The following is a 23,981-nucleotide window of genomic DNA, read 5'->3' as shown; positions in this document are numbered from 1 at the left end:
GAGTGTATTGTACCCTTTAAGTGATGATATTTGATCAGTTAACATCGGTCGACATGGGCGATATGACTTTTGCTCAATGACAAACAGTCAATTGTCTGTTAGTATATCATGCAGTGTAGTAATTGTACAAGCTGTCCTTAAAGTGGAGTAGCTAGTCAGCATCTAACAAAAGTGCTCCAGCAAACTGCCATTGACGTTGCAGTGGAAACGTCTGCAGCAGCACCCACTTTACACCAATAATATTCTGGGTCATTTAAACGATTTCACTGTATATCCCTTATGAGTATTTAGTTGAAAACGTTAAGTCTGATGATAAAATATCATGAGCAAACATCGCACTGCTGTGCCGCATCCTTGGACCTTGGCTGTGGCTCAAAGCTGTGGAGTTGACAGAAGGTAATCCCCACCATGTGAGGCCTCGGCCCCAGTTTGGAGGCGGGGTGTGATTCATTCAAATCTTCCGGTGCTATAAAAAGAGGGGAAGTTGCAAGTAACCCAACTTCAACCCATATGATCGTGGCACAGCTCAATACCATCCGGGTAGTAATTCCAAGTGATAATGAATACTATTAAATCTATTAAAAATGCAATAGTCTGTCTCGTCTTGCTGCCCCGTTTTCTGATGGCAGCAGTCATGTTTTGGCTGCTTGACTTTTTATGCATAAGGAAAAGGGTTTTCTTAAGGATGAAAGAGCAGGAGGGCGATGTCATCGATCCTCCAGTGTGCATATCGGACTCGAACCGTCTCTTCAGCATGGAGTCACTCAAAGCAGTGTGGCACGGCCATAAACTGGACTTCCTGAAGGCAGCGCATCTCGGGCACGGAGCGCCTAACAGCGAAGTTGTTCAGCTGGGGGATCAGCAGCGCAGCCGCATCCTCGATTACGCAAAAGACAAGAGACCGCTCATCCTCAACTTTGGGAGCTGCACCTGACCACCGTTCATGGCGCGGCTCAAGGCTTTCCAGGGAGTCGTGCAGCAGAACGCAGACATAGCAGACACTGTAGTTGTGTACATCGAGGAAGCGCACCCCTCGGACGGCTGGGTGAGCACTGACGCGCCCTATCAGATCCCCAAACACCGGTGTCTGGAGGACCGGCTGAACGCGGCACAGCTGATGCACCTGGAGGTGCCCGGCTGCCCGGTGGTGGTCGACAGTATGGAAAACTCCTCCAACGCTGCGTACGGAGCTTATTTCGACAGACTTTATATTCTGCAGGAGGGAAAGATAGTTTACCAAGGTGGCAGAGGACCTGAGGGCTATCGAATCACAGAGCTCAGAGACTGGCTGGATCAATACAGAGAAACGCTGGGAAAATCCAATAATCTAGTTATTAATGTGTAGATTAATTCTCATTTTTGTAGAGCTGTGACGAAAACAAAAAATGCTGCATTTATTCAGTATTATAACTCTTATTAGATACATTTTTCTCCGCCAATAATGGTGTAATTGTATTTATTTTTGATATGGTTGGATCGAAGTTATGTGTTCAACATAGCAGACAGTAGGTGATTTCATATCATATTGGACATCTAGACATCCTGTTGGGAACAACCTACAAAAAAGGTTCGTTTTTTTTTTAGCTAAATCCGTGAACGAAAGTAGGTATGTTGTGTGTCAAAAGTTTGTATTTCTTTTCCTCGTCTAAATGCGCATTTGATGAACCAGCAGGATGAGATGTGCGCATCACTGTGCTCCTCAGTATTTAGTGAAGGTCGGTTTTTAAACGGTCTAAAACCAGAGAACCGATACTGATGTTTTTCATACTGGAGATCATCGTGAAGGTGCAGCTCTCTGCCCTGCATGGCGCGACTACTTTGTACATATTGTTCCGTTTTATGGATATATTTTTCATACAATAAAATGATTTTATCTACTTATTTCAAACTGAATACTTTAATTTGGTTAGTTGAATCGTTTTTGTTTGCATGCAACATGAACGAGTTGTCTTTTCCCTTTATTCTCTCTTTGCAATAATGTCATGCTGTGCATAGATTTTACTGTAATTTGTTTTTTATATTAAGTAAACAAAATAATGAATGTTCAATTTCCTGCACAATAAAACATGACAGGCCTCTCATGAATTCCTCCAGAAATCTCCTCTCTGAAGGGAAGCCCCTGAAATTGGTGTGGAGAAGCCGAAGATATCAAATCACTTGAAAAATGATAAGATTTCCTGAAAGCTACAAACATAAAAACTTCATTTATTGCTTTATTTTAATGCTAATTCTTTGTGATTCACATTTTAAACCAGGTTATTTTCAAATTAAAGAGCCACACAAATCTTCAAACTTAAAATCTAATTTGAGAACATTGTGTTTTTTTGGCTGAGCCTTTATTTTCAACTTTTCTGAATTACCTGTCATTCACACACAGTACATGCTCAAGTTCTTCTTAAATCAACTATGTCCTGCAAACACTTTCTCTAGGATCAAAGTATCAGATGTGTCCTTGGCAGACAGGCTTCTTTAAACAGTATCGTCAGTGACTATGGTCCACAGCCTCTCTTTGTTCTCCGCAGCCCTAAGCCTTTGACTCCTAACAAATAAGTGAGGATAATCACACTTGATCCTATTATGCCGAATTATATATCCACCTGTAAGGGTCTAAACGCATAAATGTTTTCAGAGATTAGCACACCAATCCCAGAGCAGAAAAACAGTGTTAGGAGTAATTGCAGTTAACTGTGTTAGTATCTCTAAGTAGTAAGTTAATGATGCATTATTGTTCTCATAAGCCTTCAGAATTAAACCTAGAAATACAATGAAAACCACCATGTTGCCAAATGTGCAATAGGTGTATGCGTTTTTTGTTTACCTGGAAATAGAATTTAATTTAGTTCTACTCTCCATCAAAAACTGAAGGAAAATCCCCTCAGAGGCTTCAGATATGAGTAACGATGCAATAAGACACAAGGGTGGGGGGGGGGTAGTGCCTTAGACACAGATGACTCGGGAAATAAGATGATAACGCTGACTCAACCTGTATGCGGAGCAATATCTTGTCAGATGCTTTGGTTCTCCTTGTCTCCAGCTTTCACTGACGCCATTATTCATAGTCAACTTTGGAATATAAAGCCAAGTCACAACTGGGCTTTAAATCACTGCAAAAGTATCACAACAAGGTTTTAAAAAGTGACTACACAAGGATGCTCATTGTAGTTAAAGTAGGTAATTTTACCAGAAAACTGCCTCTAAATCAGGGCTTTACGACACCTTTGAGTAATAGCTAAAAATATCCCTTGATGTTTTATAATAAGTGGTTGTAACAAAGTTGAATGAAATGAAAGCAAGCCTTTATACGTCAGGAAAACAAGATCTGTGTTTTTCTTCAGATCCGTGGCAGTGAAAACATTCCATTTTTTTGCAGTCCCTGGCTTGTTTGTGTTGTACCATCAGTAACACATCACAGCTACTGCAGCCAATTCACATCCACATTATGTCCTCGACACATTATGTCGACACATGAAGAGATGTGTTGATGGATAACAGAGCAACAAGCAGGAACAAGTCAACAGGTTTCCTTTGGTTGGGGATACAGACGTTTCCAGTACCTGCATATACAAATATGCTGCTTTTCTCTTAATATATTAATTACTGTATATTTTGTAGTCTTGGTTAAACAAAACCAGCAGTTTGGCAACCTCGCCTTCAGGTCAGTGAAATTGTAACAGGCGTTTTCAAGATTTTCTGACATGTTCAAGATATACAATACAGTTAGTTGCAGCTGTACACAGAATGCTTGGGGAAAGGAAAACGGAGAGAAATAAAGAAACACACTTCTATTTTTGCTTATTGTTCGTACTAATTAATGATCATCTGTCCCCCTCTGGCTCCCAGAGATTTTTCCTACATAACATTAAAGAGGCCCCTTCATTAGACTAATCATAGATCGATGATAGATGTGCAGTATACTATGGGATAACAAGTAGACATTACATCAGAACAAACTGCATTGCTGGTTTGACTTGGGTTGAAGTGACCTTACTTTCCTGCTCATCTGGAATACATTTAACACACAAACATACATTATTCATGTCGAGCTGACAGTTGACTGAGGGGTATACCTGCCTAAATGAAACACATCTTGCAGTGTTTCCAGAAACAACCCCCCACTGGAAATTCTTTGAATCTGGATTTCTTCAAAGTTTTTCCACGGACGTTAAGTTAATCTTTCTGTGGAGATGAGGACGGGAACAAAGGGTTAAGGGTCTCAGGTTTTGGGGGAGATATTTTACTTTTACTGTTCTGGATTGCATTATGACTCGAGGGGGAGCAGAATGGGTCTGTTGAGGTGGGTTTGTTGTAACTTTCTGGTCAGCTTTGAAGGAGAGGGCCCCTCACTCCCCAGGGTCCCCAAGGTCATAACTCCACAAATGAATGTCTGGTGGTGGGGAATCGGGGCCCCAGCACACTAAAATTCAGGTTTAACATGTTAAGATTTAACCATTCTTCATATTTAAAAACTCAAGAGGCCAGTTTTAGTTTCACTGTGGATAGTTTTCCCAGAATACAAACAATACTCAAGAACTGAAAGTGTTGTCATGCATGATAGGAACTTAATGGAGCCTTAGTCACAGCATTTGTCACAAGCATTGTCTCAATGCGCTGCTGTAAGAGTTCTACTAGTGCCAAGTTGCAACATCAATAAAAGATGGAGATCTATGTACAATTCATGGTGGTTAAACGTTTTATTTTACTTGTATAACTACTGCAACATATTCAGATCCATTGGACAGTCAGGGGCTGGTAAGGACAGCTTTTATAGGTCAGGGACAAAGTAACACAGCAGGCGTCTCCGAGACATTTTCCATTACATTTAGGTCTGGAGTGAGAAAATGTTGCCTAAAGCGCAGAGGGAAAAATACAGATTGTTGCTAAGACGTTTTTTTTGGGTTCAAAGGTCTGTGATGTTGCGAGGAAACAGAACAGTGAAATGGAAACATTGTCTGTAACATCAGCTGTTTTCACATTGTTTATGATATATAATTTTTAAAGTAACATAATATTTTGTATTTTAAAATGTAATGTTTTTTCTTCAGCTGCTTGAGATATATTAATAATTATGAGTGCATTTTAAATTCCAAATATGTCATATAGTCATTTTTGGTGTTGAATTACTTAATAATTACCTTATCGCAGTTAATGCAGCCCTTCACCCTGCACTCCTGTGTCAACAGCCACCCTTCGTCTGTCTGCTTTTAGATGTATGACACCTTGTGGCCATACTCCAAGACTACATGATCTTTACACAAAAATGTAAGACATGCTCTGCAGTGCTCTCTGTTGGCCAATGTGCATTAATGGGAAAGCAAAACAACTGCTGACTCACTTTTACTGACTAGGAAATTCTGAATAAGCTAATTTCATAAAAGTTTTCCTGGTTCAATATTATTTTAAAGTTGAGAAACCATTAACAAATGGCTTGAGAAAAGAACTGCCAGAACACATTGTTATATACGAATCTAAATATTATTCAGGTCATATACTGAAAGAATATTCCATTTCTTAATGTCTAACTATGTCGTAAAAACCTGGTTAGTTTGAAAAGGTTGCAGATCTTAAAAATTGGTTTTACACCAATAGAGTAAACGACGATTGGAGTGGTATGATTTTGCCCAAACAATATTATATAGGGATGCATGAAATATTATATAATGAATACAAAATAAAAATTGATAAAGCAACGTAATTTGTAACAGTTTAATTCCAAATTTATATATTCTTTCCAATATATTTTGTTTACATAAAATGCCTAAGAAACAACTGTGAGACTTTAACAAACCAACATACTGCCAAAACTCTCCAATAATCTGTTAAAAATATTATTTGTATTTCTTTAGATATTATGATTACTCACTTCTATGCAATATCATTGTTTTGTAGGCTATGACTGAGAAAAAGGTGGACCAATCTGACTTTAATTTTAGTGTCAGCTGTATTTCTAAATATATTGCTTATTTAAACTGTCCTGGTCCTGGTGTCGTAGATATAAGATGCACCACAAGGTGGAGGCAGAGACTGCTTTCTCTAGGTTTGGAGGGACAGAGGAGGAGGAGGGGGGGGGGGGGGTGGGCGCGCGCATCGGATGGATCTCATGCTGTGAAATTTACTTAACCTCCTTGTTGTGTCAACAAACAGTCAGAGAGATAGACTTGATATTAATCTGGTGATTTTCAAGACCTGAATAGGACAAAACAGACAAAATAAGATTATATATTTTATTAAAAGCAATGAACAGACAACAAAAACGTATCCGGCCAAAACACAACAGCAAATAATCCTAGACTTGAACACATACTGATAAATATGCAGTGACAGTCACTGCCCCCTTATAGAAATGTCATCTAAAATGATTAAAATGTCATTACTGCACAATGTACTACACAACTTGAAATGTGCAGGGATGACGTATTTACCCGGAAATAAACTGCGCATAGGTTCCCTCGACAAAAAAGCAATGGGATTTCTCCATAGGATTTTGGAAAATAGCTCGAAATAAGGTCTGTGGAAAACGAACCTATTTGATAAATGCACGTTTTGTTCAGCCGGATAATATCCGCATGTCTACCCTACTTTTATAATTTTCGAATCATAAATCTAATTGCCAAAGAAAATGCTAACGTTATAGTATAAACGAACTACAGCAGGGTCGCTGTTTCAACGTCACGCCAATTTAAGATCGATATTCAAAAATACAGATTAAAAATGGTGCAAGTTGAAGCGTTTGTTTGAACAGTTTGCAGGAGGCAGGTACTTGCTTTCAAGCAGAACAGGGAAAACAAATTTAGCGGGAGTGTTTACTGTTCGGTGTAATGACGTACAACGTCCTCGACAACTTCTGTAGTCCTATTCAGCCACATGTTAACAACCATCGTTTTTCAGACACGTAAACTCTTCAAAAATCACAAGGGGGGTCACTGCTGATGTATTTAATGTCGTAGAACAAAACGTGATCCGTCTCTTACATTTGTGTCAACCACAGACCTTATATCGAGCTATTTTCCAAAATCCTAGAGAGGCGAAGAAGTCCCTCCCTTTTCGGTGGAACTCCATGGGACCTTATTTCGGAAAAATTATGTATTGAAGTCAATGCGAGAGAAAAGTTATGCGGTAAGGTGCTCTCACAAATAGAATAAAATGTTGTGGGAAACACTGTACCTTGTTAGTGTTAGCTAGCTTTCATTTAATTTCAATCTTTATTTCGAACAGATTAAAAAAAAATAATAATAACAAATGTGAAAAAACAGAATACCGTTAAAATACACTATTTATCCACATTCATGATACAAAAAAAGTCTTCATATTAATAATAATAATAAAAAAATCATATGTGTCCGAAAGGGAGTAGGAGGAAGCAAATGCTTATTCCTTTAAATCATTATGCAAGTTATTCCTACTTACATTTACATTCATACATACATATACAATCATTTCTCATCTTCAATCACCTCTCTTCATTCTCATAGTTTTCCAAAAAAGTGTTTCTGTACATCCTTTTAAACTGAATTATGCTTGTGCTTTGTTTTAACTCCTGCTCCAAACCATTCCATAAAATCACCCCACAGATTGTACTCATACTTCTCAGAGTTCTTCTGACCTTGAGTTGTTTAAAATGTAGATTTCCTCTCAAATTATACCCACCCTCTCTGTCTAGCTGACATTAACATTACACTCGTTTAACACTCACCTCTCACGGAACCGACTAACTCCCCTTTTGTGTATATACAGCTCTCAACATGCCAAGACTTGTAGTGATGTTCTCCTCGTTTAATACTTTTCGCCTCATTCTGAAATAAAGAGGTGAAATGTGCTAACGTGACGGCCGTCTTGGTGTTGGTGATGTGTATTGTGCGCAACCAGAGTTGTAGTTCATTGAGCGGTTTCACACAAAAAAGTGTTACTTCACAGTTTTACGACAATTTAGTTTTTTTTTACTTGCAAAATTAACTTTTAAATTGACAAACATCATATGTGTAATTCATGGCACAATTCAAACGGGATCAAAAGCTACCTTTTTTCTCGCCATTGACTTCAATACATAATTTTTCCGAAATAAGGTCCCATGGAGGTCCACCGGAAAGGGAGGGATATCGGCTCTCTATTGACCGTGGCCGTTTCTCAATGTCGAGTAAACCGTCACTGCACCACTCTATTATTAAGATAACCACTTTTTGGAGAATTGTGATGGATAAAACAAGCTGAATTTCATTCATCATTGTCAGAGTAATGAGAGTAATCAGTTAATTAATTGAACATTTTAAATTAAATATGTCCCACATGTTCATCTCCTTACTGGGTACATAGATGTGTTTTTTTTTTTCGGTTTTCCAGTATTTTAGTATTCATGAAATCACTTCGCCCTCAAGAGTGGGTGTCCATCTCATGCATGATGAGACAAACCAATATAATTTAACATGTTACAGTATTGATTTCTGGACTTAGTGATGAATGGTACATAGGCTGTGAAATTCACACACTGGTGGTAAAAAGAAAAAAAGCCTCCCACCTCTGAGACACTGCAAATGAGTTTGAGTGTGATCGATAGGTGAAGGTGTAAGGATATTCATGGCATGGATACGAATAGATGATCGAAAAATAAAGTGGCAGATCTTAAGGAACTGTGAAATTACATCTACTATATAACTTTGACACCAACATCTAAAGTAATACACCTGCAGAGAATTGGATGGTATATGGGAAGCTAATTTACTAGAGGAACATACTGTACAATTTTTACGCTTCACAGGAAAAATATCTAGCTCTGCAGAGTTACTATCTGCAGGATCTAAAAGTACAGCTCTTTGGGTAGCCTGTGATATTTTATAAGTTATACACAATTGAAATGCTAATACTTTAAAAATCAAAACAACTGATTTTGCATTAATTATAAAATGATAAATTCACATTACTCTGCATGGCGATATATATTTACTTGTCAGAAAATAGTGAAAAACAGATGTTAAAATATTGCACGGCCTAATGTAATCTATATCGATAGCTTGTTTTTTTATATTCAATTTACAATCAAATAACCTGTAGATTGACACTTTTAAGAGAAGTATTGACTAAAATGATGAATACATTATCAAAATATCTGCTGAATATTTTTCTGTTAGGGTTAGGTTGATTCAGGGTTGTAAAATAAGTGAAAGATACAATTTGTTTACAAATTAAATATCAATGATTACTTGGTCACATTTCTAATACTGAAAGAAAAGTGCTCTGTGTGCTCTGTTCAAATCAAAGTCTAATTTTGTAATATTAACCCCATAATGATATTCCAAATCATCCTGGTTCAAAGAAGTTAAACCAGGATTGTGAAGTCAAAATCTTAAACACCTGACGACGACATCCATCCATTTTTAGCAGCTATCAAGGTAGAACATCATTTCACATTTCGTACATTTCTAATCTGTAGTTTTCAACAGTACAATTAAAAACTGATTTTACAATCCAGTGTCGTGGCTGTCCACTTCGTCCAGCAGACTATACATTCAAATATTCTGGTGTAGTCCAGTATCTCTCACTTTAAAAACACAACTGTACAACAGTCATAGTATTTCCTCCGTGCCTTTTTCAGACATTCATCTTGAACTCCTTCCAGAGGGAGACGGGAAGAGGCACACTTGATTTGATCAGATGGAGGTGTAGTGTCTCCCAAAGCTGGTGAGTCTAATCTTCTCCGGCAGGATGATGTTCACGGAGTGCTCCGGCTCCTCCTGGCTCGTGCCGCCTGCTTCTCTCAGCAGGTGTTCCCTCTGCTGCCGAACGAGCTGGCTGTACTTGGCGTTGGCCAGCCAGGCCTCACAGCGGCCAAAAAACACGATGCCTGTGGTGCCCAGGATGACCAGGCAGGTGAGCAGGGCCAGCATGCCGAAGCAGACCAGCTGACCGTGGGTGACCAGCAGCCCGGGGGAGTGGACTGTCTCCTTCAGGGTGATCTTCAGCAGGTCCCTCTCGGGCGGCCGTAGAAGCTTGTGGAAGGTGTGAGCAGGGAGGGAGTAGTGCTGCGGAGTGAGCGCAAACACTCTGTGGTCCACAGGCCTGGGGCCCACCGGCTTGGGTCTGGCCTTGAGTCTGTGCTGCAGGGAGCATGTGGGACCTGCAAACCATTTATGGCAATTGCACCGGAAGTATCCGTCAGGTTGTCCAACACACGTGCCCCGGTTGGCGCAGGGTCTGCCGGCGCAGGGCGAGAAACTGTTGGTGTCATTACAAGTGAACCCAGTGAAGCCAAGAGGACAGATGCATGTGAAGGCCAGGCCGTGGTTTGTGCAGTTTCCACCATTGAGACAAGGGTTAGGCTGGCAGCTGTCAACGCTGATCTCACAGAAGTCTCCGGAAAATCCAGGGGGACATAAACAGGAAGAGGAACCAGCTGAGCCATCGGGATCCCTACATGAGCCTCCGTTCTGACAAGGAGAGCTGGAGGACAGAACAACACAATGTGAATATACAGCAGGGGAAATAAAGCTTGCTATCTAGTAGTGCACAGCTTTACTGTAGAATAGTTTATCCTTTGCTTATGAAGCAGCCATCAGTGATGCAGTCTAATCCAATTTACAGGTTCATTTCGCAAAGTGGATGTTAATAGGTTGCTTTCATAGTCATAAATCCATAATTTGCGAGGTCCTCCAGAGGAGTCTATGGGGTCTTTTTATTATTTTATTTTTTACTTTCGCCACACTGGTTATGGTTTCAGCTCAGTTTTTCTGTCTGTAATTTGGTTTGTCTGTTAGCAGGATTACAGAAAAAAATGTATTAGAAGGTTCAGCATGTTCTAGTTTTGGAGCTTGTCCAAATCATCAGAGCACAAATGATGTGATAAGGGAATTCTCAGGAAAAACAACATCCTAACTTGGAAAATGCATCCCCCGTTAACAGCTCAGACACAGATTTATATTTATGTTCACTCAAAGCAATAAAATACAACACATCCTCTTACGGAGGCAAACATGATTGGATTTCAAAATAAAATGAAGAAAATATTTTCAAACCCAAAACAATTCCATTTCCTAAATCATGAGACTAAGCAGCAAGTCATTAGAGCTGACTCATCTTCAAAATATGTCTTCTTTCTTCAAATTTTGACTTGATTTATCGATTCACTGTAGCTCGTTTCAGCTCTAGAATAATAGACTTATTCATATTGTGATGTGGATGGTATGGAGTCAGATTTTGGTCAATATTCTAGCGCGTAAAACAAGCTACTCACGAGCGGAAAATGTGATTTTACACGCGCATAAAATGACCCTCGCAAACAGATTAAACCCCCGCGAGCGGCTATGCGCTCGCTCGCGAGAGAGACAGCCCTCTTGCTCCCTCGCGGGAGTGTCAGCCTCGCGGAGTCTGTCTACGCGCGCGTGAAAAGTTTCTGGCACTTTGGGGCGGAGCCACTGGACTTTGATTGACAGCTGCAAGGAAGCCCGGAGTTGCCAGGTTTGATAAATGCCTGAACTACCAAGAGCCGAGGAGTGACAGCTGCAAGATCAGTTGGACGAGATTGAATAGTAAAGTTGTCCATAAAAAACTATTATATTCGTAAAGTGTACAGCTAATATATATATATAGATATATATATATATCTCAATTAATTTGATATAAAAAAAATGACATTAATTATAGGAGTGCATTACTTTTACAAACACTATAGTAATAATATGCATTCATTATGACAATATCATGCTATTAGGAGTGTTCTATAGTGTGTTTAAAAAACAACCACAGAAACACTATATTATACTATAGTTATACTATTTAAAATAATATAGGAATACTACAAAGATCTAGATACAGTGTATTACTATTGAAATATTATGGGGCTACGATAGCTAATAAAATGGCACTACAGAAAAAACTATAGTAATACAATAGCTGGTGAAAAATACTACAGAACTCTACAAACTTACTATAGGACACTATACAACTCTTATAATATAGTATAGTAATACTATAGTTCATTTATAGTTCATTTCGTAAGGGAGGTGCATACAGCAGACAGTAGCTAGCAGTTTTCGACAGATACAGCCCACTCAAAAATATATTGTTTTATATAAAATTAATTTATATATATATATATATATATATATATTAGCTGTACACTTTACGAATATAATAGTTTTTTATGGACACATTTACCATTCAATCTCGTCCAACTGATCTTGCAGCTGTCACTCCTCGGCTCTTGGTAGTTCAGGCATTTATCAAACCTGGCAACTGCGGGCTTCCTGGCAGCTGTCAATCAAAGTCCAGTGGCTCCGCCCCAAAGTGCCAGAAACTTTTCACGCACGCGTAGACAGACTCCGCGAGCGAGTGAGGCTGACACTCCCGTGAGGGAGCAAGAGGGCTGTCTCTCTCGCGAGCGCATAGCTCGAGTCATTTTATGCGCGTGTAAAAGCACATTTTCCGCTCGTGAGTAGCTTGTTTTGCGCCCTAGAATATTGACCCAAATCTGACTCCATAGATGGCAGTCATTTTTCCCAGCCCAAATGAGAAACTTCCTTTCTTTTTAAAGATAGCTGCAGATTTTTTTTCAGAAAAAACAAAAAAAGTCAAAAAAAAATTCTGTATTTTTTTTTTTTTTGTACCCCATTTTTTTTTCAAGAATTTTTGGAATTACATACATGTTCAAATAAGTGTAGACACCAAGTTTAATTTGTCAAATGTATTGAACTGGTGATCACAGTTGCACAGCTATAGGCCTACAGCTTTCATGTGCGGAGTTGATTCACAATCAGCCCAGCTGTAGAGAAGACCCTCTCAGCTGGAACGGAGGTTGCGGGTATAGCATGTATATATAAATGTAACTCTTCTTAGAGTGTAAATAATTACCGGACTATGACTGGTAAAATATGTTGAATACCAGCAAAACTAAATCTCTCCAGTCAAAATGTCTAGTACTTTGCCGCCACACACGGTTGCCAAGCAGCGCTTATTGTTGTTTAGGCTGGCCATGTGTCGCGAGTGTTGACAGGGGGCGGGGGAGCACGCTCATGAACTGTTAGCGCCGGAACCTTGTAACGGCTGCGGAGCGCATTTGCGCCACATTTGGGCCTAAGATGAGGTTTGAGTCTGCGTGATCTGCGTGTAGGGAGGGGCAGCAGCCATATCATTGGCTAGAACTAACTAGATCTGATGGATTTGGACATAAACACGAGTGAAGTATAACCGGACGCGAGAGAGAGAGAGATCAGCACCTGCAGCTCTGCCACGCTGTGAGGGACCGGTGAGCGGAGCAAAACACACCTTTACGGCCCGTCCACACAGCGGCGTGCGACCAACAACCAATCACATGAATCTCCCGCCCCTGACACACAAGCAGCGGTTTGATTGGCTAGAGCTTGTACTGGCATATGATTCGATTGGCTGACGCTTCTGCTGAGGCGTCAAAAGTTGAACATTGCTCAACTTTTGCAGCGAGCCACGCCAGCTACGCTCCACGTCGCTTCCCACGATGCATTTCGGCTAAAAGTGACGTCACCCCATTCAAAGTGAATGGTGAAGCGTCAACGCACGCCGCTGTGTGGACGGGCCGTTAGACGTCACCTAACACATTTAGCTATGGCACTGTCGTATATATATATATATACATTGAATTATTCAATTTGATAATCAACTTAGGCATCACTCCCAAAAAAAAAAAAATTATAAAAATATTCATAACTCATATTCGAATACATGAATAATTATTCGAATACCTGAATCATTTCGAATATTCGAATATTCGATTAATCGTTCTCATCCCTAGTACAAATGACATCCTGTCAAAACATCAGTCAGGATTCAGAAAGAAACACAGCACCATCACTGCCACAATGAAAGTGGTGAATGACATTACTAGTATTTTAGATAATAAGCAGAGTTGTGCAGCTCTGTTTATTGACCTTTCCAAAGCGTTTGACACCGTCGATCATCGCATTTTAAAGCAGAGGCTACTCAGTATTGGCATATCCAGCCTTGCAGTGGGGTGGTTTGTGAACTACCTCTCTGAAAGGTCCCAATGTGTTCATTTTGATGGACTGTCTTCTGAGTGGTTAAACATTTCTAATGGTGTACCTCAAGGTTCTGTTTTAGGACCACTTTTATTCTCCATATATATTAACAGCGTAGGTGATAATGTGGATGAAGCTACTTTACATTTTTATGCAGATGATACTGTAATGTATTGTGCAGGTCCCTCCATTAAAGAGGCTGTTGTTAAATTACAGGCTGTTTTTAACATTATTCAGACTCAGCTCTCTGAATTAAAGCTTCTTTTAAATGTGGATAAAACCAAGGTAATGCTCTTTTCAAAAGCAAAAAAGACACCAGAGCCTGTTTTTGATATTGTAACTACGCAAGGAACGAAACTTGAAGTTGTTGCCTGTTACAAATACCTTGGTATCTGGCTTGATGATTGTCTTACTTTTAAACTTCAGGTCACTAATCTGCTTGAAAAGCTGAGGGTTAGGCTAGGTTTCTTCTACAGGAACAAGTCCTGTTTCTCATTTGAAGCCAGGAAAAGGCTAGTCACTGTGACCTTTTTACCTGTGCTGGACTATGGTGATTTGATATATATGAATGCACCTGCCCATTGCCTGGAAAAGTTAGATGCTGCGTATCACAGTGCTCTGAGATGTGTTACTAACTGTAAAGCACTTACTCATCACTGTACCCTGTATGCCAAGGCAGGTCTGCCTTCACTAACTGTACAGAGGCTCAGTCATTGGTACATGTTCATTTATAAAGCCATGTTGGGTAAACTACCTTTTTATATCTGCTCTCTGATCTCTCGACGAATTGAAAGTACATATTGCCTGAGATCTCATGATGTTGTTTTATTAAATGTGCCAAGTGCTAGGACTGTCTTAGGGAAGAAAGCTTTTAGATGTGCAGCTCCACTAAATTGGAACAGTCTGCAAACCTGTTTAAAACTGAGCACTTTGGTTCCCCTGCATCATTTTAAAACTCGGCTGGGTGACATGCTGTTTGATACTCATGGTACCTGTCACTGTAAATAGAGTTTTGTAAACTGTACCCTGTACATTATGTTGTTTGTCATCCTTATTGTTGTTCTGTTGTTTTTATGTTACATGTGTAACTAATGTCCTGCAGGTCACCCTTGAAAAAGAGATCTTTTGATCTCAAGGGGCTTCACCTGGTTAAATAAAGGCTACAAACATACAAGAAACAGTGTTAATCTGATCTACTGCAAATGAGAAATCTGTACCAGTAATTATAACAACAGGATATAAAAGCATTCCTGCTGTAGTGTTGGTAAACAGCATACCCGATTAATGCTTCACAAACTAAATGCACAGATTAAAACTCTTGGATGAAAACAATCAATATCTCTTCCAGCTCTTGTTATTACACAAGTCCCTAACATTCTGTCTGTGAGTCAAACAAGTAATACCTTTGGAAAACTGTTAAGACATCTCTGGTGTTTCTTAGAGGAGCTGATTAATGAAACCTCACACAGGCCTTTTTAATGGAGATGAATTTCCCTGGAATACAATTGAGGCTCCACTCATCTCTTAAAATTGTAGTAAGAGAAAAATATTATTTTCTTTTAGAGGATAAGGAGAGAAGCCAATGACATTGAGCTGTAGGCAATTTTATTTTAAGTGTATTATTTAATACCAGGTTTTCTGACAGAGGACAAACATGGTGGGGTTCAATGTCAGCTTGCTGTGTCTCCACAGAGTCTTTCATGTGTATCTGATGGACAGGAGCAGAACAGTTCAAGCTTGCCTGTTTTTCAGCATTGAAAGAGAAGCGATGAGGCAAAGGAATGAGGCACTGCATTTGTTGTGGAGGTTTTTTCTGAAGCAAAACCGTTTTTTTTTTGTTCAGAATGATGTCTTGAGATCAACAGAAGGCCTGGCTGAACCAGCTCCTTTACCGGACAAAACCAGCGGTGCATTCAGGTGTTTCTCATCGACTCATTACGCCAAACATTTCCAGGAATCTGCTCTCCAATGGCATAAATAATAGTACACGTCAACAGTAAATATGGCTCAATTAGATGTACAGTTTCAATGGTTCAATATTACATAATGAAGCCATGCCACACATTGTGGTTAGTACTAGTAAATGTTGTGCATCTATATAACTGGTATTTATCTGTGAGGCTCTGCTTTAACATGCCATGCCTAATTTACTATATCTGATGCCATAGTGTGAAATTTGCAATGTCTTCCTGCTGTAATTCGTTCAGTTTATACACCTTTTTTCCTCAGCACAATATCACCACCTGAGGGCAATTTCTTTGTAAAGGTATTGGTAATGTAATAATTTGGGAGGAAAGGACTGTCTAAATCAGGGGTGGGGAACCTTTTTCCTCTCAAGGGCCATTTCAATTTTTACAATATCCTCAGAGGGCCGTACAAGTTATTGACTTCTGCTTAAAACAACTAAAATCACAGCCCATTCATTTCATTCTGTGCAAAGAAAAAGCAACCTCTTAATCCAGATATCTCACCATGACTCGCGCATGCATGCACGTGCTGGGTGTGGCGTGACCACCAAAACAGAAAGATATGGACACAAGATGTGTGCAAATGTATTTAGTTTCCTATCCATGTGAACATGATGTAAGTGGGGGGGGGGGGGGACCTAACCTCCTCTAGGGGGGTCCGGGGGCATGCTCCCCTGGGAAGATTTTTTTTTTTTAAATGTTGAAGTTAAAAGCATCAATCTGGTGCACTTTGAGAGCAACATTAGGAGATCTATGGACACATCTCTCAACACCCAAACACAACTGTAAGTAGTGTTGCACGGTGTACCGATACTTGAAAGGTACCGCGATACCCTGCCGTTAAAAACGGTACGATTCCTCCGTTTCATTAGTATCGGTACTTTAAGAATGACGGGGAAAAGTACTCCTGTGAAAAAGCGCCGTTTTAATAAGAGCCGTGTGTGTTCAGCGCTCTGCTTCCACTCCCTGCACTGCAGCCGTGCCTGCAGTCCCGCTCCTCTCAAGCACGTTCTAAGTCCCTCCCCTCTCTCTCGTGCATGCGGCCACGCGCTAGCTGCCAGTGAGAAAACAAGAAGCATGGCCGCTGCGCCTCGGCTTGTTGACAAAAAAGACGCCAGAAGTCTGTGAACGGGCCGTTCAGGTGTTCAGAGCAGAGCTCCCTGTCGGAGCGGCAGAGCGTGATGTGCACTGAAAAGTTTTTCTGTCGCAATATTATCGTTGAGCAAACGTAACTAGCAAACTAGCATCACTATCTGCTAACGTTAGCTTTAGCCTTCGTTTTCTATTAGTTTTTTTCATAGGCTATAAACGGAGGTGGTATAAGTATATATCTTGTACTTGAGTAAAAGTAGAAGTACCCAGGTCTTGTACTTGAGTTAAAGTAGAAGTACCAGAATGTAGGAACAATCCTGCAATCAAAATGTTCCTCAAATAAAAGTACAAAAGTATTATCATCAAAATATAGTTAAAGTAGCGACAGTAAAAGTAGAAGTACTCAGGTCTTGTACTAGAAGCACCAGAGTGTAGGAATACTCTGTTACAGTAAAAGTACTGCATTCAAAATGTTCCTCAAGTGAAAGTAGGAAAGTATTCTCATCAAAATATAGTGAAAGACAGTGAAAGTAGTCGTTGTGCAGATTGGTCCATTTCAGAATAATATATGATATGTTTTATAATGATTGATCATGAAAGTGTTCTCAAAGCTGGTAAAGGTGCAGCTAGTTTGAAGTACTTTGTAGACTGCAGGGTAGCTGGTGGATTTACTCCAGGTGGAACTAAAGTCTGATTCAACACTTGATTAGATTTCACATCATTCATCTGTGAAGTAACTAAAGGGATTAAATACATGTAGTGGAGGAAAGTACACCATGTACCTCTGAACTGTTGTGCAGTAGAAGTACACCATTATTTCTGAACTGTAGTGGATTAGAAGTACAAAGTAGCAAAAGAAACATTGAAATACTTAAATAAAGTACAAGTATCTCAAAATTGTACCCAAGTAGTACTTGAGTTTATGAACTTAGTTACTTTACACCAGTGGCTATAAAGATAGAAAGACTAAGCCTTGCACAGAGGCATGAAAATACATTTTCAAAATGCTCAACAGTGCTGCCAAAATGTTAAACTCACTGCTACACAATTAAAATAAATGCTTTTATATATATTTATATTAGATGTGACTCTTTGGCGTTTCTGTTCTTAGTAACACTGCTGCTTTAGTTGTTCTGACTGCTAAAATCATCTGTTATTCCTAATTTTAAAGCCGATATTCCGTGTTTCCCTTTTTTTAAGAAAAGCATCGAAAAAGAATCGGAATCGCAATTCTTGACTTGGTATCGGTATCGAAACCAAAATGTTGGTATCGTGACAACACTAACTGTAAGCAGATCTTCTTTTAATTTATGGATATTTGACAAATCACTCCCCTTTCAAACTGTATTCTTCTTTATTAATAACTGTCATATAGTATTTTATACTTGTTTACTTTATTCTCTTATTTTTTTTATAACTATAATGATCATATAAAGATGTGCCTTTACCTCACTGGTTGTAGACAAAGCTTCTTATATTCGTTAGCATAGCTAGCTAACCAGATGCTAATGATAACAACACAGTTATTGACTGTCTGATCAGTATGACAGATGAGCAGATCGCCACTGGGCTTTCAACTAAAGACACAGACACGCAGAAACTGCAGCATGTGTATGGACTTACTGCAATTTCTGAAGTGCCGGAGCGGCGTTCTGGTGCTGTCCGTCAGAACTGCACCCCTGTCAGTCGAGACATATTCTTTCACACACAGTGACGTCACGAGCTACCCACAATGCAACGCGCGCCATAGATATATATATAAATCCGCCATTTTCCTGGAGGTGCTAATATCCTGGAGGTGCTAATGTAAACAGCTAGCTAACGTAGCCAGGCAGAGCGCACTAGGTTTTATTTCTGAATTAACAACCGAAGAAATCGCTGCATGTCTTCGGATTACATCTCTGGACTTGAGGGGTGTGCTCTAGGTCGTTACCAGCGTAAACTAGAGCTGTGTGGGTTGTCCGATTGCCCTTACAGACTGCCTGCAGATGTATGGAAAAACGACCCTCGAAAGTGGCCTTCGTCGATTTTGGCAGCATCTACGTCTATATTCTGGAAACACCAGGTGAATACCCCACTTGTCAAAATAATATTATCATGCCAATGCATATATGTGGTATTTTAGAGTTGACTAGATATTGATTAAGGCAATAGACTATGATATTCTGCTTGCACCTCGCGTGAAATGGCGCATACCGGAAGTACGGTGTCGCCCTCGGCCCAAAACCCGTATGTGTGTGTGAAAGAATACCACGTGATGACACGTTAGGCTCGTGTTGTGTTCAAGGACCCTGACCTTGGCCAGGAAAAACAGGCACTCGTTTGTTTAATTTTTTTGCGGTCTAGATTTCTTTCATTTTTTTATTTTTTGCGTGTGTTTATAAATTACCTCGAGGGCCGTACCAAATTGTCTCGCGGGCCGTATACGGCCCGGAGGTTCCCCACCCCTGTTCTAAATGTATCCTTAAACAACGCCTGGGGAGCAGTGGATTGTGGGATACTGGCAAAGTATCGCATAAATTGTCTCCTCTTTAGATAAATGAAGAATGCATTTCTGGTGCTGAATAGAGAAGCTTTGGAAATGTGGTGCCCGATGACTTCAAAGGATCTCATTATTGCGATGCAGCTTGTGATGCTGTCCATGTTTACACCAACAGCTGCTTCATAAAGGTGAAGAGCACAATACACATGGCTGCCGCTGTATATTTATGACAGACGGGAGCTGCAGCATGAACTCTATGAAGCCCCTTTCCTTTCTACATCAAAGGATGTGTTTGAAAATTCAAGCCTGCAGGAAAGTTTGTTTTGGCAATGTACTGTAAGCCCAGTAGAGACGCACTTTGCTTTTGTTGTTTACAATGTTTTGCAATTGCTGACTGAAAGAAAAGCTGCCCAAAAAAAATACAGATGCTTACAAATGACCCTTTAAATAAATGTACCAACAGATGCCAGGGCTGCATTCAGATTATCATTCATTTTAAATGGAACAACCTAAGAGAGTGAATATTGAAATTACATCATCCACCGGAAACACAAGTTTAAATTACTCAGGACTTTTCTCTGTTACTGCTGGATGTGTAAATCACCAAAAAGTGCTAACAAATTGACTTTGTAAATGATTAAAAAGAGAAATGTCAATGTTGACAAGAACAAATTAATTACATTTTCCCCGAGTTGGTTCACTTCTTGTTCCAAGTGTCTTGAATATACCTGATTGCAAGTATGTTATTTTTTTTTCATTTGCAGAGTTGTAGAGCTCAACACCAATAGAGTTAGTCCTCAAAGTAAAGTTGACTTTGCAACAAGAAATAATGAGCCGGATCCCCATTCAAGTGGAGTTTTCCTTCAAAAAGTCGGCACCTTGCCAGTTCCCACACTTTAGCATCTCTGTGGGAATTGTGTCAAACTGAGCGTCTCTGCTAGTCTAACAAATGTGCAAACACCCACTTGACTCTTTGAAGTTACAACAACTGCACTGGCGACAGGTCACAAAGTTAAGAACAAAAGAACATGCCATATTTGATCTACTAACTGCCTGCTACCAGTATACACAAACCCCAGTGTGGGATGGTTTTGATGTGCTGCCTCTGCGTTACAAAGTGAGCTGACAGACGTTGTAGACGGAGATATTGATTATTGCTCTATTGGAGCGTTCATTTTCCTAAAATAGAACCTCAAATAAAAGCTGCTGGTACCTGTTTGTGAGACACATTCCTCCCTTCAGGTGGCAGTTTTCACCGGTGTATCCGGGGGGACAGATGCACAGGTACCCCCCCTCTCCTGTCTCTATGCAGGTGGCATTACCAGCACAAGGCCTGGACGAGCAAAGGCGGATATCTGTTGCGAAAAAAACAAGCATGCTGTTTTTAGATCTTGTGTGCACTCGCTCCAACTTCCAGTCTCTGCCTGTTTTTCCCTCCTCTGCTATTTCAATTCTCACACTTGCACTCCCCACCGCGGCATCTTTTCACAGAGAACAAAATTGAGAACATAACGGACCATGTTGCGCAGCAAAGCAGCTCATATGCTCCAACAGAATAAGAGATGTACTTTGTGTGCTGATAAGGAGGTCAAACTGAGCCAGAAGCAAGACATTGCTCTCTGTTCTATCTTTGTTTCTTCTATCACTCTAGGGGCAGAAAGTAATTTTCCATGCAATAATGTTAATCACAGATGCTAAAAGAATAATTGCTTAAGTGGTTTTAAATCGGTGTGTCAAGTGGGAATGTTACTTGTCAATTTTACATTTCTGCAGCGTCATCATTTTTTAAATTGCATGTTTCTTGCTCATTAGCTAAACGTTTCACAGTTATTGTGTTGCATAGTCTTCATTATTAACCCATAATAAATGTTGCCCGTCTAAAAATATGGTGGAATACATCCCAGACACAGACCTCATTCAGTGTTAGCCAGTGTGTCCCTGAGGCCATGTGGCTCACCCTGACCTCTGGGATGTCAGTGGGTGTTAGGAGCAGAGTTATGAGTATCAGGGGAGCTTAATGAGACTCACCTTGGTCACACAGGCTGCCCACCCAGCCCTCCTCACAGACACACTGCCATGCCTTCTCACATGTGCCGTGCAGACAGCCGGGGAAGGGCACGCACCGGTCACAGTTCTCTCCTTGCCACCCCGGTTTGCACCTAAAATAGGAGAAAAGGGAGCAATCCTGAGCTATACATATACCACCCACAGAGCTCTGTCCCCATAACCTCTTTGTTTATTGCACTTATTGTAAATCACTTTGGGTAAAAGTGTCAGCTAATCAAGATGTAATGTAATTCATGCCTTTTTAAAAGTGTAATGATGGATTAATGTCATGTTTCGGCATAGTGCACTAATTGGTTAAATGCCTTTAACATACTAACAGATGAAATTGTTATTTTGGCCCAAAAGTAGTATACAGTAGCATTTGCAAGAAATAAAAAAAACATTACAGACTGGGCATGGTTTTCAGACAGAAGCTTTTGAGCCGTTCGTTAGGATAACAGTGCTTTTTACTGTTGAAACAAAGGGCTGATTTGGCAGATGAATAAACACAACATAGGTGCCAAACACATCTACAAGAAAGAAACGCAGAGGGTTCCAGTTGGCTGGATTGTGATTGCGTTTCTCTAAGGGATGAACATTCACATCTCCAGCAATGGAAATAAGGTTGCAAAAGCCCTAAGGACATAGTCTATCATCTACAACGGAATCTAGAGTCGTTTTAGTACCTGCACTTCCCGAGCTTCTCACAAAACCCATTTTCTGTGCACCCAGCGTTGCATTCCCAACCTTTGAGAAAGAAACAAAGGGACAGCAGCAGTTTGCATCAAAACATAAAACACTACGGCCAATAAAATATTCATCCATTATACTTTTTATTCTATGGAGGAGAGTCTATCGACTCAGAAAAATGAGTTTGTCGTTACGACTCAATTGTGCGTTTCTGTCAGTTTTTTCAACATTTCAGATTACCTTTGGCGATGCCTGTCACGACCAGAATTAAGACCACTGCTGTGAGATGCATCGTAATTGCGAGCAAGACCCCCGTTTGTTCTGCAAAATATAAAGTGGATTAAGTCGCTAAAAGAGCTGTCTTTTGTGCAAAATGCTTAAAATATCAAATTACGCACAAGTTGTATTTTAGGGAAAGAAAATAAACCTTAAATAGACAATTCAGATGTAGGCCTATGCTTTACAAAGATGGCAAATGTTGTACATAGCAGCTGTAGGGTGTTTATGTATGGAGTTTTAAAAAAAGTTCATTTTCATTATGAAAATCACGCTGCACATTTTAATATCATTTAAATAATTCTGTGTTACTGTTCTCTATTAAATTAGGTCTATAATTGACGCACCTGAACCAAATACTTCTGCTCCCAAAGGCATCCATTACGCAAAAGCAGAAAAAGACAAAACCCATTTCATTTAGTAGTTTTCACATTTGTATCTAAACAACCTCTTAAACTGATGATATTGTAGCATCCAGAACGCTGCCTTACCTATGTCGCTCCTGCGCTCTGTCTCAACTACCTTCGGTCATGTTTGATGGGTTTATGAGACTCATTTTAATCCAAGCGACGCGGTTGTAAGTGATTCCAAACTGGCACGAGTGGTGCGGCTCGCGCGAAGAGGACCTGGAGGTTTTGACGGGACTGCTGCATCGCGCGGCGTCCCAGTGCAACATGCTCCTCCCACCTTTTGAGAGAGAGTGTGTGCACCAGTCTGACCCCCGAGAGAGGGGCTGGAGCTGTAGAGAACATAGGTGCCCATGTTTTATACATGCATTATTGCTTAGAAAGTCTTTAAGGAGAGTGAACAAGTCCCTGTAAGTTATTCACACTACCATTACTGCTACATTTTTTACACTTTCATTAAAATATTTAATCACTATCTAATCCACTTTTTGTTAGGCTGAGTCTGCCATGAGTGGAAGATACATTCAGATCCATTATTTAAGTAAATGTAGCAACACTATAATGTACAAATAATCCTGTCTATCTATTCAAATACCTTAACCGTAGAACAAAATTGAATAATCTGTATTGCCATGCCGATGCTTGAACATTTGTTTATCCTACCTAGCATAGGAAAAACAGAAACGCATGTACAAAAAATCACAATCTACGAAAAATATATAATCCAATAACATATCCCTTAAATGTATGTATAATGCATCCAAATTTACATTTGGACTGCGACATTTTTGTTGATGCATTCATATGAAATATGATGTATAAGCAACTTGCTGTTGTTGCTGGTTTAAAAATCCTCTTTTTTATAAGGGAATCTAAAGTATCTAGTCACTATTAATTTCAGATAAAGGTAGTGAACATTTTCCTGTATTACAGTCAGTGAGGAAATGTCAAATTCCATCCTTGATCTCTGCGGACCATATCGTAAAAAAAAAAGCATAAAGGAAAATGTACCAAAGACTGCTAATTT

The 23,981-nt window shown here is 39.9% G+C and overlaps 2 protein-coding genes across 3 annotated transcripts; one reads left to right on the top strand and one right to left on the bottom strand.

Annotated features, from left to right (window-relative positions):
- The first annotated feature begins 519 nt into the window (after positions 1–519).
- Positions 520–2,014, top strand: dio3a (iodothyronine deiodinase 3a). Its single transcript, XM_034111942.1, has one exon. It carries the CDS (start codon positions 560–562, stop codon positions 1,343–1,345), a length of 786 nt encoding a protein of 261 aa, XP_033967833.1. The 5' UTR covers positions 520–559; the 3' UTR covers positions 1,346–2,014.
- Positions 2,015–6,243: 4,229 nt separating this feature from the next.
- LOC117467358 (protein delta homolog 1) lies at positions 6,244–23,286 on the bottom strand. 2 transcript variants are annotated; one of them, XM_034110927.2, is made up of 7 exons: positions 23,039–23,286; positions 22,895–22,909; positions 22,512–22,592; positions 22,268–22,328; positions 21,564–21,694; positions 20,749–20,890; positions 6,244–10,428 (listed from the first exon to the last, which is right to left on the bottom strand). In XM_034110927.2, the coding sequence occupies exons 3-7, from the start codon at positions 22,561–22,563 to the stop codon at positions 9,639–9,641; spliced, it is 1,176 nt and encodes a 391-aa protein (XP_033966818.1). In that variant the 5' UTR covers positions 22,564–22,592; positions 22,895–22,909; positions 23,039–23,286; the 3' UTR covers positions 6,244–9,638. The 2 variants fall into 2 exon arrangements, with proteins under 2 accessions (XP_033966818.1, XP_033966819.1); XM_034110928.2 differs by lacking the exon at positions 22,895–22,909.
- Positions 23,287–23,981: the final 695 nt, after the last annotated feature.

The sequence above is a fragment of the Pseudochaenichthys georgianus genome, chromosome 22, assembly GCF_902827115.2.
Source record: "Pseudochaenichthys georgianus chromosome 22, fPseGeo1.2, whole genome shotgun sequence".
NCBI lineage: Eukaryota > Metazoa > Chordata > Actinopteri > Perciformes > Channichthyidae > Pseudochaenichthys > Pseudochaenichthys georgianus.
Note: the sequence above shows the minus strand (reverse complement) of the source record. Positions and strands in the feature narration are given on the sequence as shown.

What these genes read in the sequence shown, in the direction of transcription:
- LOC117467358 (XM_034110927.2), bottom strand. Translation starts at nt 22,563, where the DNA reads ATGCATCTCACAGCAGTGGTCTTAATTCTGGTCGTGACAGGCATCGCC. An exon ending in GGGCAGCCTGTGTGACCAAG is followed by an intron (nt 20,891 to 21,563) that starts GTGAGTCTCATT and finishes TTTTCGCAACAG; the next exon opens with ATATCCGCCTTTGCTCGTCC. An exon ending in GGAATGTGTCTCACAAACAG is followed by an intron (nt 10,429 to 20,748) that starts GTACCAGCAGCT and finishes TCTGTCCTCCAG; the next exon opens with CTCTCCTTGTCAGAACGGAG.